At 40.9% G+C, this 16,973-nt stretch overlaps 1 protein-coding gene across 14 annotated transcripts in view; it reads right to left on the bottom strand.

Moving 5' to 3' along the window:
• Window positions 1–16,973, bottom strand: part of LOC118425676 (autism susceptibility gene 2 protein-like) — a 219,655-nt gene that overhangs the window by 105,321 nt on the left and 97,361 nt on the right. For all 14 annotated transcript variants that reach the window (XM_035834692.1, XM_035834694.1, XM_035834693.1 and 11 more), the window contains one exon: window positions 16,735–16,770. In XM_035834692.1, coding sequence (XP_035690585.1) covers window positions 16,735–16,770 — 36 coding nt within the window. The remainder of the gene's footprint in view (window positions 1–16,734; window positions 16,771–16,973) is intronic.

The raw sequence follows: 16,973 nt of genomic DNA, 5'->3' as shown, positions 1-16,973 counted from the left end.
GAACCTGTAGGTAACACTTGGATTAGTACACACCGATGATTGCAGCTCACCTGGATTTGCCACCCTGTATGCAGTTTCCATTTCACTGGGAATGTTTCCATTGTGTTTGATCAATAGGGGATCTTAAAGGATTTCTGACATGCGATGAATCCTCTAGAGCTGTACAGGCTGTATTCTAAACTTGGATGGAAACTGAAAAGAGCAGTTATGAAACTCTGACCTCTGACCATCAATGTTACCTCACCACAAAGCTACTGACAAAAATAAACTTGTCCAAGCCATAACATTTAAAATAACAATATCCAGTGATTTTTCAAAAATGGTGAAAAAAAAGCAAATAGGTCATCTTTTTAATAAAGAAAATTGCAATTGAACAGTTTGTTATTTCTAAATGACTGTTCTCTAAAACGATGTCTCATACATAGTAACAAATGTAAAATCAAAGAATTTCACAAATGTATTTTCATATCTGCTTTATGTATACTAAGGGTTTATAGGTATTAGTGACCCCAACTGTCTCAATCCCTGGAAATTCACAGATCTCTGTCGTCCAATCCTGAGGCAGAGATTTGATCTTTGAAAATCTGCAGCTCGGAGCCATGTGATCCACCTTGTAAAATAAATTGGTTCATCAAAGGAAAATGTCAGCAGGATTATGAACGGGAAAATCCTACTTTACAAAGTTTGCTTTTAAGCATAATTGGGGATACCAAAGGATAAAGGAAAATACAGTAGCCTGATCAGCCTATATGCATTTAAACTAAAACGAATATCGTAAGATGACTTTGTGTCACAAATCTTCCCAGCGTGGGCTGTAAGTCAAGAACATGAGCCTTCACAATTCCCCATTGCGACTTAAAAGCAAAAATTAGCAATTCATTGAAGAAATGACAAGGTGCTAATTATAGGCTGAAAACTTCACTTAACAAGCTTCGAGTTTGTCAATTTCCACGTGTCTGTGTCAATATATGTCAGATACTCACTTGCCTGCCATTTAAGGGATAGGACAGGCTGACTGGGCCGTCAGACCAACGATTTTGTCAAATGGGCCATTTGAGTGGCAAGCAAGCAATCTGGATAGACATTGGTCCATCTAGTTCACTTGTAATGGCAGTTTAGTTCCCACAGATCCCTATATTTGGTCATGTTTATTGCAATGGCAACATGTGAAAGCCTTTAAAAGCTGTCATAACAAATAGAAGTGGACAGAAATCCCCCAAATCCCTGGATAATGGTCATAAAAGCTTCTAACTGCTCAAGTTCATGCAAAATTAAATGTTTTTCCTCAGAGCCATAAAGAAATAAAAGGCTAGGATTTCTGCCTGTAAAAGCCAGGTTTAACAGCTATGTTTCAGTACCTTGGACAGACACAGGCAACTTCCAAGTTTGAACTTTTTTTTTTTTGCAGGTGCATTAATGAACTTTGGGTGCTGTGTGTCCCTCTGAGCAAATGAGATGAGAAAACTAAAAAAAATCAAAACCTGAACTCCACGCTGTTCCGCTGAGCTCAATTCTGTCATTATAGAGTTTTTGGTACCAAAATTTGTAAATGGCTCATACAAAAATCTTATTTTTACAACTGTCAATGAAAAAAGCAAATGATGTTTCATCTAAATTAGATGTTGACTGATTTAAAATTTATCTTCTTGCCATTAACCTGAAATAAAAATGATTACCATTCTCATTTCATATTAATAGAAATCTGTCAATTATTAAACTACCAATTCAAATCATCTCATATACAATGCGAATGCTATGGTCTTTACCACCATACCAAGTCTTCCACTTTCTCCTAAGTTCTGCATTATGACTTTTTGACTGTTGAGGATACTGCCTATTTGTCTTCATTTAACATAATATGCCGGCAAAATCTTCAGGAGAATTAGTTGAAAGAAGGACGTCTTTGAATCCATTTTCCTGGATTTCCCCAAACTCATGTAAAGGGCGTTTATAACCAGGATAACTGGGTAAGCTGCAATATATTACAGTCTGTAATTCCCCACTCCGCAGGATTTCTCCTAAATAATGGAGCTACTTATTTCTCCATCATAAGCTCTTCATCCCCGATTTGCAACCTCCTCGGGGAGCTCAGGTTTATAGATATCAGCTCCAAATTGGTCCAGGTTACGGCGGCTCCTCATTCTAGCCTGGATTGGAAGGGAACAAAACTTTCTTTTTAAATTTAAGGTTTGTATTCTCTGGCATTTCTTCTGATGCCTTATCGACTATTCTCTGGCATTTAGTTCTCCATAGGCAAATCCAACAGTATGCATTAACTGCTACTTTCTAAACACACGGGCTTACAACCATATACAGTGCGCCACTGTACCACTGAGTTTTGGAGTAGAAGTACATCATTTATGAGATGGGGGAAAGGCACTGCCAACACAGGCAAGAGTTTAAATTACAAAGTTTGCAACCAAAGCTCTCCAAGGTCACCAAGCCGGCAGAGTGCCATGTTATTCCTAAAGCAAACACAGTGAAACAAGCCTAGCTGCAGGCATTAACACATCAGAAGTGATAATAGGCCCATACAGAAAAGTGTTCAAACCAACCATCCTATCACCAGCCTGTAAAGACTTCATTGACAATTAGCTGGAAGCCAGGTAAGACTGAGTCATTCTCTGTCTCAGGTGCAGGGCTACATAACAATCAGGGCCTGTCTACATGAATCATATGTCTGCCAAATCACTTGATCTGCCATAAAAGCATGGGATATAGGGCCTGGAATTAGATATTGGACTAAAGTGTTGAAATATCCCGAAATATTGAATATTTCTGCCCCATTCCCTCTGACACATTACGTCCAAATCTGCCACATAACAGTTGGCAGACCATGCGTGAAAATTTGCTACTTTATCCCCACTTTGCCGTCTGCAATATACCCACCATCAGGGGGAGGGAAAATCCATTCTTAAATATTTCACGCAGTTCCTTACAGTCCTGTGGCTGGAGACATTAGACGGGGAGCCCGGGAGACCATCAGCGATTCCCATCACATCACCAACACCCTTCCAGGACGCTAACACACCGAAATTAATACAGCAGACCCAAGGTTTGCCTGAAGGCAGCTGGTCCCATGCATAGGTAATGCGCCGGCTCATAAGACCCGGCCAAGCATACAGATCGGAAGTTAATAAGTGATTAAGGCCACACAAATCCCGCTGTTAGCTTGTATCACACCTCCTGACTTCGCCCTGCTAACCACAGTGGTGTGGGACCACGCAGAAGATCCGCAGTGGAGACGGGCCGACGCAAGGTGCTAAAAAGGTGTGCTGACTGCGAGATGAGCAACCGAGTTGCCTGACACCAGCTACAAGCAAGGCAATGAAACTATTAGATTAGTTCTCCCCTTTCTGTTCCAAGGCGTGAGTCTACATGAACATACTTCTCTACATGAACATACTTGTCATGATTTTTATGATCGTCAACTCAGTTGGCTGCTAACAGGAACAGAAGTCTGGCTACAAACTGCAATTAGAATGTATGACTTTACATCACTCAGAAGTGTTGTTACTTAAGCTGCCCTTGAAAGTTATCATGTTTCTAGACATTAATTCCCAACCGTGTCCAGGTTTATTACAGACTACAGGCATTGAGGAAGCGTCATGACTCTACTGGTTTATCACATGTAATTAGATAGTCGAATTATCACCAATGGAAATGTAATAAAATATACAACATTGAGTTGTTACAGCGTGTTAACATCATTTTTGAACCAGCTATATTTGACACATCTTGTTTGTGTCTTTGGATTTTATTCCACCACACTAGCTAATTGACCAGGTTTTTAAGCATCCAAAACCTACATGTGAGATTTACCTCCGGAGAGAAAGCTACATTGTCCTGGTAGCCATGTTTTACTGTGTAGCAGAAAATCTCACTTTTGGGGCAGGCGAGCTTTGCTTGAAATAAATGTTAGATTCTAAATATGTAACCATTTGTACATCTCCCTATAGAAAAAGACATTACTGCCAAAATTCTGAGCATGTTCTTATGCAAGGGAATTTTAGTTAATCAGATAACTCATTACTCCTATGTTTGATTATTTACATTTTATGTTGCTAAGTAAAAGGTCTCCCTTGGAAATCATTTTCTCGAAAACTGAAGAGAAGACCCTACAAGATCAATAAACAAATAGATAAATGAGGGGAAAACAGAAAAAGAAAACTTGTGAAGAGTACCAATACATCTGGCCATATTGGCAAAACATATTTCCCCCAGTCTGCCACAAAGGCAGGAGGCCTGGGCCCATACTGGATGACTGGCAGACTAAATGGGTAGAGTGAACCCAAGGTTTCGGGCTATATGAAATTTGGCTCCCCAGTGGCAGTGTGAACTTTTAATCTGCTTGTGTGGGGCAGGGGTGTCAGGGGGTGGTGTGGTTATTGGACACAAGTTCATAAATCCTCAGTCAGGCCTGTCAGGCCAAATCAACACAGCTACTGGTTTTCATCAATTCCAAGAAGTCGTAGGTTTGAAGTCTTAATGCTGAGATGTTTCCAGTGTTTCTTTTACAGATGTTGAGAGTCTTAGAAGAATTACAACAAGGACACTATTGATAACATTTTTCTTAATAAATCTTCTAATCATTTTCTACATTAAGCAATTGATAAAATGCTGAAACACTCTCCCCATGTACAAGGTACATATGTATGTAATACTGTAATGCCCTTTCTCAGTTTTTATAGCTTCCATAAAAACAGATTAAATTCCTTTCCCTGTAAGCCCATATATGAGGTATTGTACCAGCATAGTCAGGTATTCATTATCACGGAGAAGTCAAGACTATCATCCATAACGGGCACCAGCCACAAACAAAGCAATAAAAAATAATAGCATTTTACTTGAACACTTTAGGGTGCAGTATCACACAAAATTTGGATTGCTAACCCATTTTTAAACTACACTGGGGTAGTCTCCAGGACCCATCTTTCCTCCAGGATGTAAATCTGCTTGCTTGGACGTTAACAATTCATCTTCTCTATCCAAAACATCCTTCATATGAAATTAATGAAATTGTATATTTGTAAGCTTAAATGACATTAACAACAAAGTTTAACAACACGGGCTCCCTGGCTCTCTTAAAAAAAACTGGAGACAGTCCTGCTTCAAATATCATTTTTTTTTAACTTTTTGTATATTTTTTCACGCAGTGCTTAAGTCGGTATCGTCAAAGGATGGCGTCCTAGTTATCAGCTAACATTTTAACCTCACATTAAGCGCTACAAAGTTTTTTGATAGCCTTTTTTTTTACAGTCAAAAAGGTGACAATGACATATAACAAATCTGCTACGCTTTCACTTCAGCTGGGGGTGAGGCCACGGGCCCTGCGTAAAACTCCTGTCCGTACAGACACCAATCATCCGCAAGGGCGTGCCGGGCAGATATTAAACTGCCGAACAGATGGCCTCTCGCGACCAACACGAAATTTAGTCGATATTAGGAGACGGTAAAAGTTGCTATGGTGCAAATTTACGGCCCCTCTCGGGGGAGCATGGTGGAAATGGTGTAAAAACAGGGTGATAAGGCACTGGAAGGTCAGCAGCTGACATTTGGCAAGTTTGTAATGGCAGAAAGTGCAATAACGCAGGGTTGCTCGGGTGCCCTGGGCTCGGGAAACATTAGGAGAATGAGAAAAGTTTAGATGGGCGAAATTTATTGAATCCACCCGGATTTGGAGGTCCAAACGGTCGACAGGCAGAGCGTGCAGAGGGCAAGGGGAAGGAATATTTCTCCCTCTATGCCCATAACATAACGTAACAACATCCAGCCTGTGGTCATGCAGGGATTTGGAAGTGTACGGCGAATGAGGAAAACTTTAGACTGGTAGAGTGGTTGTACACTTAAGGGATTTGAAGTCCAAGTGGTTCATCGGGAGGCAACTAGGAAGTGATGCTAAGGTTCACTTGAGCACCTTGCAGGTTATATCGGGGTAATGATGTTATGCTGAGTTCTCAGACGGGGCTTTTTTGAGGATTCAAAAAGGCATCTTAGGATGATTACGCTCCCGAGGCGACCGTTATAAGGTTGAACCATGGGAACATTAGACCACAAACACTTTCAAGTGCCACACTTCAGGCAGAGCCTCCGTTATCCATATTGCCACTACTCTAGGTTGATGGAAATTGCACAACTTCTCCACACGTGACCTCATCCTTATTCCTTGCGCCGCTGGTAAGAATGAAGAATTTCTGAAGGAAAAGAATTTAACTGTTTTCGCAAGCAATGTACAGAAATGCAATTGCCACATTCATCAGACATCCAACTGACAGAGTGAATGTTGGCAAGCCAAACTGTTTGGTTTCCCACTGGAAGGAAGCGAGTTCTCGCCGCAGAAATTTATGGTTTTTTGCCGTATCAATGTTTGGTGTCGGCTGTAAACTACCCCATGTATGTTTGATGTGGAACATTCGCACTGTAACGGCACAGATACTTCAGGATTTATCACCAGCCTGGGGGGGAAATGGTGCATTTATGACAAAAGTATCAGGAAATTTGATGAGATGAATTATTTACAACAAATATGGTCGTGTCTGTTCGGATTTGATACACAGTTCACAGCTTAATGGGCTGGCACAGAAAATGGGAGGACGGTTGGGAAATTCCATCTCAGTTTTATTGCTGCCCAGACACAACAGTTTGGAACATTCATCTCCCAAAGTGTATATGCAGAAAAACTTTACTTCTAGGTACATGTACGTATAGGTTTCATTTTATCATGTTAGTAGTGTTACAGTCACATCATACACATTATTTAATCAAGACACTTTAATGGTTCAGTTGACCTGCAAATTTGTTGCTCACAAAGGAGTCTGTTTTTCTATTTAGATACTACAAGGCTGTTTAGAACTAAATCTTGGTTATGTACAGGAGATGATGTAAGCGCCCTTAAGAGTCTTTTCTTTTTCTGACAGACAACAATCTTACTTGGAAAATCCCTGTGGACTTGTGCCTGGAACAAGTTGCGAAATCAGAGCCCTCTATCAACTTTTCAATGAAATGCAAAAGTGCTGGCCACACTTTCCGTTGGACAATGAATACAATGTCGGCAGCTGGCCCTCTGCTGATGCATACTTGAACTGCACATCAGATCTATTTCATTCTGCATTACAAATCATACTTGTGTATATTATCCTCTTCCAAAACAAATTGCTCATTTATGGTGCCAATTCCTCAGACTTTCAGACAGCTGTGCAAGAATCAATTTAGGTTAATTAGCTTTGTACTGGTGTCCATCATTTGTTTGAGCTGATGCCTAGTGGCAGCAAATTTTTCCTTGCTGTTTCAGAAGCAGGATAAATTAACAGGTAGGGTTGCTAGGGCTTCTCCTTAAATGTGCTTAAGGCACCTCCTCGAATACAGGATCCTCAGTTTACATCCCCTATTATAGTATTAAAGATGGATCTTCAGTTAATCTTTTAAAGTTGATGCTAAGAGTCAAAAGAGTAGTTTCTGTGTCTTTATGGGTAAATAGTTTATTGCATTGTGAGTCAGATTAACACTTCAGTTGGTTCAAAGAATAATTCGAATATCACTTTTTTATTCTGCATGTAGCTCAGAAAAATAGCACAGGATAAGTAGTAACGAACAAGCAAATCAGACATAATAATTTCTAGCATGGCTGCAGTTTCCATCTGGAAATCCGAAACATGCATTCAAGATGATGTGGCCAATTACACGAACATGCACTTCTAAGTTGAGTAATACACCTAATCTTTCTGGTGTAGCCTTAGTGCTCAAACCCAGCGATGGGTCCAGGAAAGGGCTTAGGGCACCTTTGCTCAAACAGCAACTGTTTACCAAAACTTAGGATATCCGGGAGAGTTTTCTCACAGCATATTACCAGCATTATGAGCAAATATGGGAGAAGATTAGGGATACATTTGCAGGATTATTCACCATGGAAATGTTACAGTTCCCAAAGGAGGAAAGAAATCTTCATCTCTTTCTTGTGTGTTCAATAAAGGTATGCAGAAAGACCCCCAAATCCTAAGCCTAAACCAAGGTTTTAGTGGCTTGAAGGCACTTAATGGGCCATCTTAACATTAAACACGTATTCCTGGGTTGCTACGGGCAAATCACAACAAAGTATGGTTTCTGTGCATCCATAGCTTTTATGTATAGAGTACTAACTCTGATCTGCCAATGTTAAAGAAAGGTCCCAAAGAAAGTTGACTGGAACTGATCCTTGACAAAGATCAAGTACACAAGAAGCCTATAGAACTTCTATGGATCAAGGAAACTGTGGTGACACTACTATTACTATCATGATGGACACTTTTTGTAACTTAAATATAAACGTATAAAGTCTTAGTCATTACTGTTTATTTTCTAGTGCATATTGAACCTTACAAACATGTATATGGATGCATACAATGTTGCAGCAAGAGGTTTTGACACTGACAAACATACAGACCCCCATCTGACTGATCAAAGCTTTACTGCACATATATCAACAGCCCGGTAAAAAAACACACAGACGTCGCCGAACATTCCCAACTCCTGGCACCGTAGCCCCTGTTATGGCACGCTATCAAGTGTGATGTGGCACCAGGACACAGTCACATTGTTATGAACCTACAATCACATCTACAGCCACAGTTTGCCTTCCAAATCCCGGTGTTTGTGGTGTTTTTCCACTGATTGCCCTCCACGTTTACACATGCCAGGTCTAAGCTCTGGGGGTCTCCGCTCCACACTGCAGTCTCCAGGATCCTTTATTTCATGACCTCTCTTTCAGTCATAGGTTACAAGATCTCATTTTAACAGTTAGTGGAAAGTGCAATAGCATTTTAATGTGTGCCTGCCTGCCTGCAATAGCTAGAGCACGAGCTGAACTTCTAACCTTTTCTGTGCAGGCCCAAAGGGCTCGCTGACATTAGCTCATCAGGTCTACATCTTCAGCCAATAGTCCTGGCCCATCCCTGAAGGGCATTAAACTGTGTCTTGCATTTATCAGGCCAGAGATTTAAGGCCTGGGATCTACCCAACTGTCCATGGGTTTAAGTTCATTTGAATTTACCAGATGGACATTAGTAGCTGAGCAGGGAAATATTTTCTCACCATTACCTCTGTCCCCTATAAGGCTTTATCCCCTTTATCCAGTCGTACAGATTGAATGAATTGTCTTCAAACATTGCTTACCTGGATGTTTATCCTACATAAATGACGCAAAATGCTTGATGTTTACTACTGCTAAAAAGGTACTACAAGTAAAATTACTCAGGTAACTGAATAGAATTTGAAAATGGTCAGATGTTTCAGCATCTGATCCATCATTGTCTGACTGTTTCCAAATTCTATTCAGTTACTTGTATAACTGTTTATCTGCGTATCCATTACCTGGACATCTAACCTTCATTGAGACAGCTAAAATGGTTTGGGTTGTACACCTTGGTTTGTCTGGTGCCTCTTGGGTTGTTGTTAGTTTAGGGGAATACGTTTCAATAAGCCACACATTTGCTTCCATGGACAGGTCATATGGGGAATACAAGGAGTCTAAATCTTTCACCCAAATCCCCAACTACGCATTCTACTTGGCTTTCTTCACCCATACACATAGCCAATACAGAACTTCTGATGGCCATAACTTCTATGTGCAGATAAGAATCGTAATCACAATTTTACTGCAGGATTTTATCTAATCTTATAGTGATTACGGGCTTGAAAGTAAAATGTCCTTGTTACAACCTTGCAATTAGACTCCTACCCTAATCTATTAAACAGACAATCAGCCCCTAGTCTGTAATGTCAGAACTAACTATCATAAATCATCATTTCATTACTACTTTTTTTGACAAGCTAGCTTATGTTATTGCTGCCCTTTGCTTTTTCAAAGGTTATGCAACTCAGCAAGGTTACAAAATGTGACCTAAATCAGCACTCACTGTCTGCCATGTTCTGCTGTCATTTGTTTGGGCAATTCACGGTGCCATCAAGGGTTCTTCTTTGTGGTTGTAAAAGCAGATCATCTGAGATTATCTTTTGCACGGCCACTCTTTTTCTTCAGTGTGATGGCTATTATACACAATGTAACATCACTCCAATCATGAACTGTGGAGGTTTTTGGCACAGTTCACAAAAACTACTTTCCTAAAACTATAAAGTGAAGCACAACGCTGAGGAGTGTTGGTTGAAAGCTAAGGTCAGCATCATGGACATCATGATGTATCCTAATCTGTAACCTCTGATGTATTCAAAGGAAAACATTCTTCAGTCTAATTCCTTGGGTCTTTTCTCTAAGCCTAAGAACATTACCTTTCTAAGTGTTTCATTTATCTTTAACACCATTGCAGTTCGGCGATAATGAAAAAAGCATCTACAGAGAGCCGGTTGTCAGGTCCACCTAATCATATGGCTTTCATGGCTGACTGTCCTCCCGATTCTTAACGAGACATTTGACCAGCAACCTTTTTGTTTGGAGCTCCAGAGAGCAAGTGACATTAGCGCTAAGTACCACTGGTCGCAGAGGGGCAACACTGTTGCTGTCTGTGGGGACTGGGCCAAGTCCTGGCGGACTTTCCACTTGGTCTGCCATGGCCGTCTAATCACATCCTGGGTCGCTGACTCCTGATTTTGCGGCAACCTTTTGGCCAGTAACCTTTTTGGGAGGGGCTCCAGGGAGGGTCTGACATTACTGGAAGTGCATGGTCACTGCTCAGGGCACGGGCATGCGGTCCCGCTGGAGATGGAAGATTTAGGACAGGTGGGCCATAAAGATAGATCATACATCGACAGCCAGCACCACACCCATTTCATGTTCAACTTAACTTGAGTTTCAACAAACTTTTCCATAAGAAACCAGCTCACTACAAAGGCTTTAATGAACGCTAACAGCCAGATCCATTGAGGATAAACTAAAGCCATCAAGCTTTTGCTACAGATATACATGTATACCGGTCTGACTACATACACAGTAGTGTGTGTAACACAAACTCTGCTGTCCATGTCTGAAATTTGCCCCTTCCGGCAGAGGAGGCCGGCAGATGTGGGGCAGGCTGCTATAAGCAAGATTTAGTCAAGCTACATATACAGTGTTACTCAATATTTTTCAGCCATATGTAAATTGGAGCAATAATATGAAGGCAGGTATTATATGGCGTAGATGTTAAGTTCACAGGGCATGTTGGGATGGAGGCCGAGGGTAAATGCACATCTGTTCCAGTGTAAGTAGAATGTAAGTACATTTCAAGAAGATATGTCCAAACCAAAGAAAGACATTCAGCAGCAGCAAAAATGGCCGATATCAGGATTTACCTTGCTCCCAGGTGCACTTACCCCAGGATTCCCATCAGTCTGCTGGAACACCACCTGTGGCTAGGGTGAGTTGGTGTCCATCCATCACCCTGTCACGGCAGCTTTACAAATTGCCAGGTATTACCCTATAATGAGCACCTTCTTATCAATGGGGTTCCTCCATAATACACATTAATTGCTATGTTTGCATGTGGATGCAAACTTGGCAGGCTGGGGGCATTCTGCTGCAATCTGCCGGGTTCGGTAGAGCTTTTTATCAGGATTTGCATGTAATGAAGACTTACATCACTGCTCAATTCTAATGAATGTTCAATGCTTTAGTGACCAAAAGGCATCTGTTTTCGTTTCTTGTCACAAAACAGCTTTCCATGTACATTTCTGTAGCCACATATGATGATATTCACACCAACACTTGACATTCTGTCTTTCACATTGATTTCTTATATTACTCATGGATCAATTGATAACATAATATAATTGATAATACAATATAGTAATAACCAACATATTAGCAGATTAGCATCAAGATTTTCCTTTTGAGAAGAAAACAGATGCATAAATTTGCTACTAATACATTTTCAGATATTGGCCAAGTCAAGAGTTGCTATTTTCAGCATTACTTGACTAAGGAACCCAAGCTTGTCAACACTCGGAGGACTCCATCTGATTGATAATGGTCAAATTTCCTCTAACCACATCTGATTTTCCAGGAACTTGATCAGCGCTGATCGATCATTCTGTCAGCGGTGTTAGATGAAGCCAGATTTCTACACCCTATAATGAAGTCCCAGGTCTCCCCACTATAATTGACAGGGAGAAACAGTGATTGTCCTGTCGTCCCGCGGGACACGTTTGACTGATGAGGCAGATTTTCTCCCAATCTGCCTGATTAGGAGCAGGGATGATGAAATCAGATGAGATCAGGACAACAAAAGAGATGACTGAGGGCCGCGGAGCAACTTCACAGAACAATGACCGATTGTTTACCTGACCTGTCTACATTTATATAATAACTTTAGTAACTGTGACATTAAGAGGGTTAAGTGGAAGAAGCAGCATCTTTGACCTGCTTTTCAAGAGTTTCGAAAACATGTTTTTTTGGGCAATTTTTGGTGAGCATCCAGAATTACATGTAGATAATGAAATATATCATTGGCAGCATACCAGTTAATCTCAAAGCAAATTTTGGACATGGCTCATTCACCATCCTTTATGCATGTTTTTGACACATTTAGTACGTCTCTGTAGTTTTTTACTCCTTGCCTCCTCCTGCAATATTCCTTGCCTCCTCCTGCAATATACATGTACCTTGTGCAATTTATAAGTCAATCTTACACCATTCAAAGTTCAAGGCGAACTAAAACCAGAACCAGAAATATAGACATACATGTACAGATGTACATAATCATCATGGCTCTTTCCCCGTAGTTGAGTGTGTGAGGGAAGTATGTATATACCACATTATTGGGTGGCTTATTCTCTCCCAAAAGTCTTCATTCAGACCCTATTAAGTTTCAGGGTTCTCCTGTCTATCAGTTCCAGCTCATGACCTCATCCCTCATGTTGTCATCACCCCTCATAGTTCAAGACCAACAAAACCAGAAAAATAGACATACATGTACACATGTACATTTATATACCACATTATTGAGTAGCTTATTCTCTCCCAGAAGTCTTCATTCAGACCCCATCAAGTTTCAGGGTCCTCTTGTCTATCAGTTCCAGTTCATGACCTCATCCCTCATGTTGTCATCACCCCTCATGACCATGCTCCATCATCCCCTCCCTCAGGAGATTCTCCAGAACCAATTAAAGGATTTCCCAAACTAATTACTGCCAATTCCAGATGATGTAATGAAAGCTACATGTACAAATATCACTGATTAGGCCAGCAGACATTCTAATGATGGTCCTTCATCAATCACTTAAAACTTCAACTTTACTTTTGCTGTCAACTTGCAATATTGTTTCTGCATCTTCCTGTGTCTTATTAAGACTCTTAATCTCTTCTTAGCAGAATGAGTTAATCATATCTAAGAACAATGTTTGGTAAAGACATTATTTTTGACAATTCACTTAAATTGGAAGAATGGAGTTTTTACCTCACAAGGGCAGATAGTTGTATATGTATGCACAACAACAGTAAGTTTAGATAACATAATTAGTTCACTCAATACGCTAAAATACAGAAAATAAGTTTCACTTTGTCTGACTCACTTCAGTTACAGAAGATGTAAACTTGCAAAAACAACAAAGGCTTCATTTGTGAACAACAACAAAAAGAGGGAACTTAATTACCATGCCCCTCCCCCATGCCTAAGATGGCTTCCTCCAACTTTTGATGCTCCAGCCCCTATCTAATTACACAGAAGTTCTTTGTAGTCCCACAGGAGCCAAGGTCTTGGAGGGTCACCCTGCATAATCCTGCTAAATGCGACAAATGGTCAGACAGCTGTTAAGGGGTCTCTGGTGGCCTGATCTCATGATCCTACAAGCTCCTTAATGCATGCCTTCACAAAGGATAGGGAGCGGCACTACCAATCTCTTAGAGTCCTTAAACCTTTTGGTCCAAGGCTGCTTTGTGTGCTGCTACCCAACCTTAACTCTGTAAGCTGTGCTATATAACATAACCTTCAGCGACTTTGTTCCTAATCTTGTGAATCAAAAAGCAAAATGAACAACACAAAATTTACAATCATGATTACACCATTCTGACTGGTCCAATTTTCTTGGGGAAAAATTTGGGGGGAAAACATTGATGTAGCTTAAAAATCATATTTTTCTTTTGATCCCATTCCCCTTGCTATTCCAGATGCAGGGAAAATGACATTGTGGAGGCATTCACGAAAAAGAAACAAAGGTACATTTACTTGAACATGTAAGAAGATAGGGTACTAGCCAAGAGACCTCTCAGTTCAACAGTTGCATGTTTGTCTAATGACAGGACTGACAACCTGGAGCAAAGAACATAGAGTCGTATCTACATAAAGGCTAAGGGATCCCACAGGACCTTTATAAATCAAGCTAGGAGGTTTCACACTGCATTTTATGGCGGCCATATCTGTTCTCATGACTCATGAGGGGGACATAAAAATCCATCTTGGACCTTCGATAATCTTCCCTAACAAAGTGCCTCAAATGGGGAATCTGGAAAATGTCCCATATGGGAGGGGGAACATTGATTATTTTTCGTACATCCTGAAAAGGATCTATTTTCACTGCACCTTTTGGAAAATACAAGCAAGGCACAGGAAAGAAAGGACCCTAACTTGATACCTTGGTACTCTGCACTGATCACAATACCATGGACAGTTCAGGTGCTGAAAGCTTGGCTGCTGCAGCAACTATTTGATTTATTGTGATACAAGTACAAAGGACTGGCCCCCACACACTGAATGACTTAACACTGGTTGTATCAACAAAAGAAGAAGCGTCTACACAGGTAGAAGTATTCATCAATCCTTATTTCTCAAGGTAGAAATCTTACAAATGCAAACACATTCCACTCATGGACTAAAGAAAGTCATATGCTCAATAAGACTAGGTGCCTGGCTCATTTTGAAATCTAGAAGGAAAGTTTAGCCAGGCAAACTATTCATCAATTCTTATTCTCTCTTATTTAGAAACCTTCCACACCTTTCATAGCATGAACTAGAGACACCTGTATCCTAAGCATGAGGGAATGCCTGACGCATCAGAATCTAAATGTGTACTCGTCCACTTGTTCCTTGGTACATTTAGTTAGAGATGTAACACTCAACACTGGGGTATGATTCCTACACAATACAGTCCAAGAACTCACGGCAATCCCTTGAGCAGGTACTGAAGTAGTAGACGACCATAAAAAGGCTTAATCACAGGCACTTTATGGCTAATAGGCCGAGGAAAACAGCTCACAGGAGAGCTTTATGTGTATAAGGGCTGGTAAGTACTGATCCCTCCAACCAAGTTGTTCAAATGGGACCGCTCTCATACCCTGCCCTCGGGAGCACTGCCCTGGTTATGACTGGTCAATATTCATAAAACTGCTCATGTAGAAAACTCAACCTCACCATAGGAGTAGGTGGATCTAACACTTAAAGACAAAACACAACAATCCCTGCCAGAAAGGAGGTATATCAAATGACCTTTCACTGACCTTTCTTCCTCCAGTTTTGTCAGCCATCTTGGACTACTTAGGTCGTGACCCCAAAGCCTGGCTAATGTAAGATAATGGTCAGCAAGCTGCAATGGCCATCATGGGGATCTGCCGGGATCTTCAACGTCCAGTTTCATCCACGCAGATGAGAACCCCCAAAATGACCTCTCATTGACAAAGCCAGGAATCAGTAGTCATGAACTTGGAGGTCAGGACCTGTAATCTGAGGGCTAATGCCATCAAATGGCTTCGGGGACTCCAACAGCACCCGCGAGGGCTGTTTCCCATCTTCCGTGTCCAGTTCTATTTCCGAGGGGCTGAATCTATGGGCAGAGTAAAGCACCTCTGGGCTGGCCCTCTCCCAAATCATCAATACCGGCCTTCAAGATCACAGCCCTCACAGACTGATCTGATGCAAACTAATGTCCGGTAGCATATTAAGTCCGGCCAGGAGTCGCGTGCTGATCTCCCAATGTCCAGTTACATTTTTGTGGAGATATATTCCTGGAGACCTTCTATTCCCCCGCTGGTCATACAGGACTGGGAGGTTATCACCCTGCAGCGAGCGCTAATGTTGCTAAATCACTTCCAGGCTGCTATTAGCCCTGGAGGGCCTGCAGTAACTGTCCTACAGGTAATAATTCGGGATACATGCGCGGGCATTGGTCGGGAGAGATACATTTGTACGGTGAGTATTGGAGCACGGCAAAGAAGTGCTTTAGATCTACTTTTGGCTTTCAATAACCAAACTCTGCTTTCCCCTAAGGCAGCGTGCAGCTTTGACTTATGGATATGGCAAATGCCGACTAACCTTGACTTTGCCTGAGGTTACTCACTGTATGCAGTCTGTTTGGAGATCAATTTTGTTTGTCTTTTCTGAGTAACATCAGTAAATGTAAAAATATCTTAACTTTCATCATGAAATGCAAATCAGGATCTCATTTGCATATAACTGATAAGAAAATGCTACAAGAGCCAACATACTTTGCTAAGATGACTTTTATATTTTGGACAACTTGTTATTTGGGTGGGAAAACGGATATTATCTATGCCAATTAGGACAGTATTTGCATAATCAATGAGAAATACTCAAAATACCTAATCAGTCATTAAGGTTAACCTTATTTGGCAAAGGTATGAGGTTGTGGAAGTTTTTCATATGCATAACCGGACACAACATAACATTGTGAATTATACTAACAAAAAACCCAGCAGCTTGGAAGTTTTGGCCAAAAGTTTCAAGGAAAAAATGGTGATTATCCAGTTCCCAGTACTCCCAGCCATCACAATAACACTTACTATAACGCAAGTACAGGAGAGAATAAAATAGCACTTACCATATACCCTCTTCCTGAGCTTGAATGGGTGCTCGCCTGGAAGGAAAGGACATAACAATCAATCATCAACCCTGAGACAATAATGGTAAGAAATATCCATGACATTTTGACGTACAATAGAAGCAATGTGTCCAATTCATAACCATCAAAAATCATCATAGTGTTGGTTGATATTACCTGCTTTTTAGCAAATTCATTTATTGTCCCATGGAAAATTGTAGAATCTAAATGTGCAACAA

Source organism: Branchiostoma floridae, chromosome 11 (assembly GCF_000003815.2).
Source record: "Branchiostoma floridae strain S238N-H82 chromosome 11, Bfl_VNyyK, whole genome shotgun sequence".
NCBI lineage: Eukaryota > Metazoa > Chordata > Leptocardii > Amphioxiformes > Branchiostomatidae > Branchiostoma > Branchiostoma floridae.
Note: the sequence above shows the minus strand (reverse complement) of the source record. Positions and strands in the feature narration are given on the sequence as shown.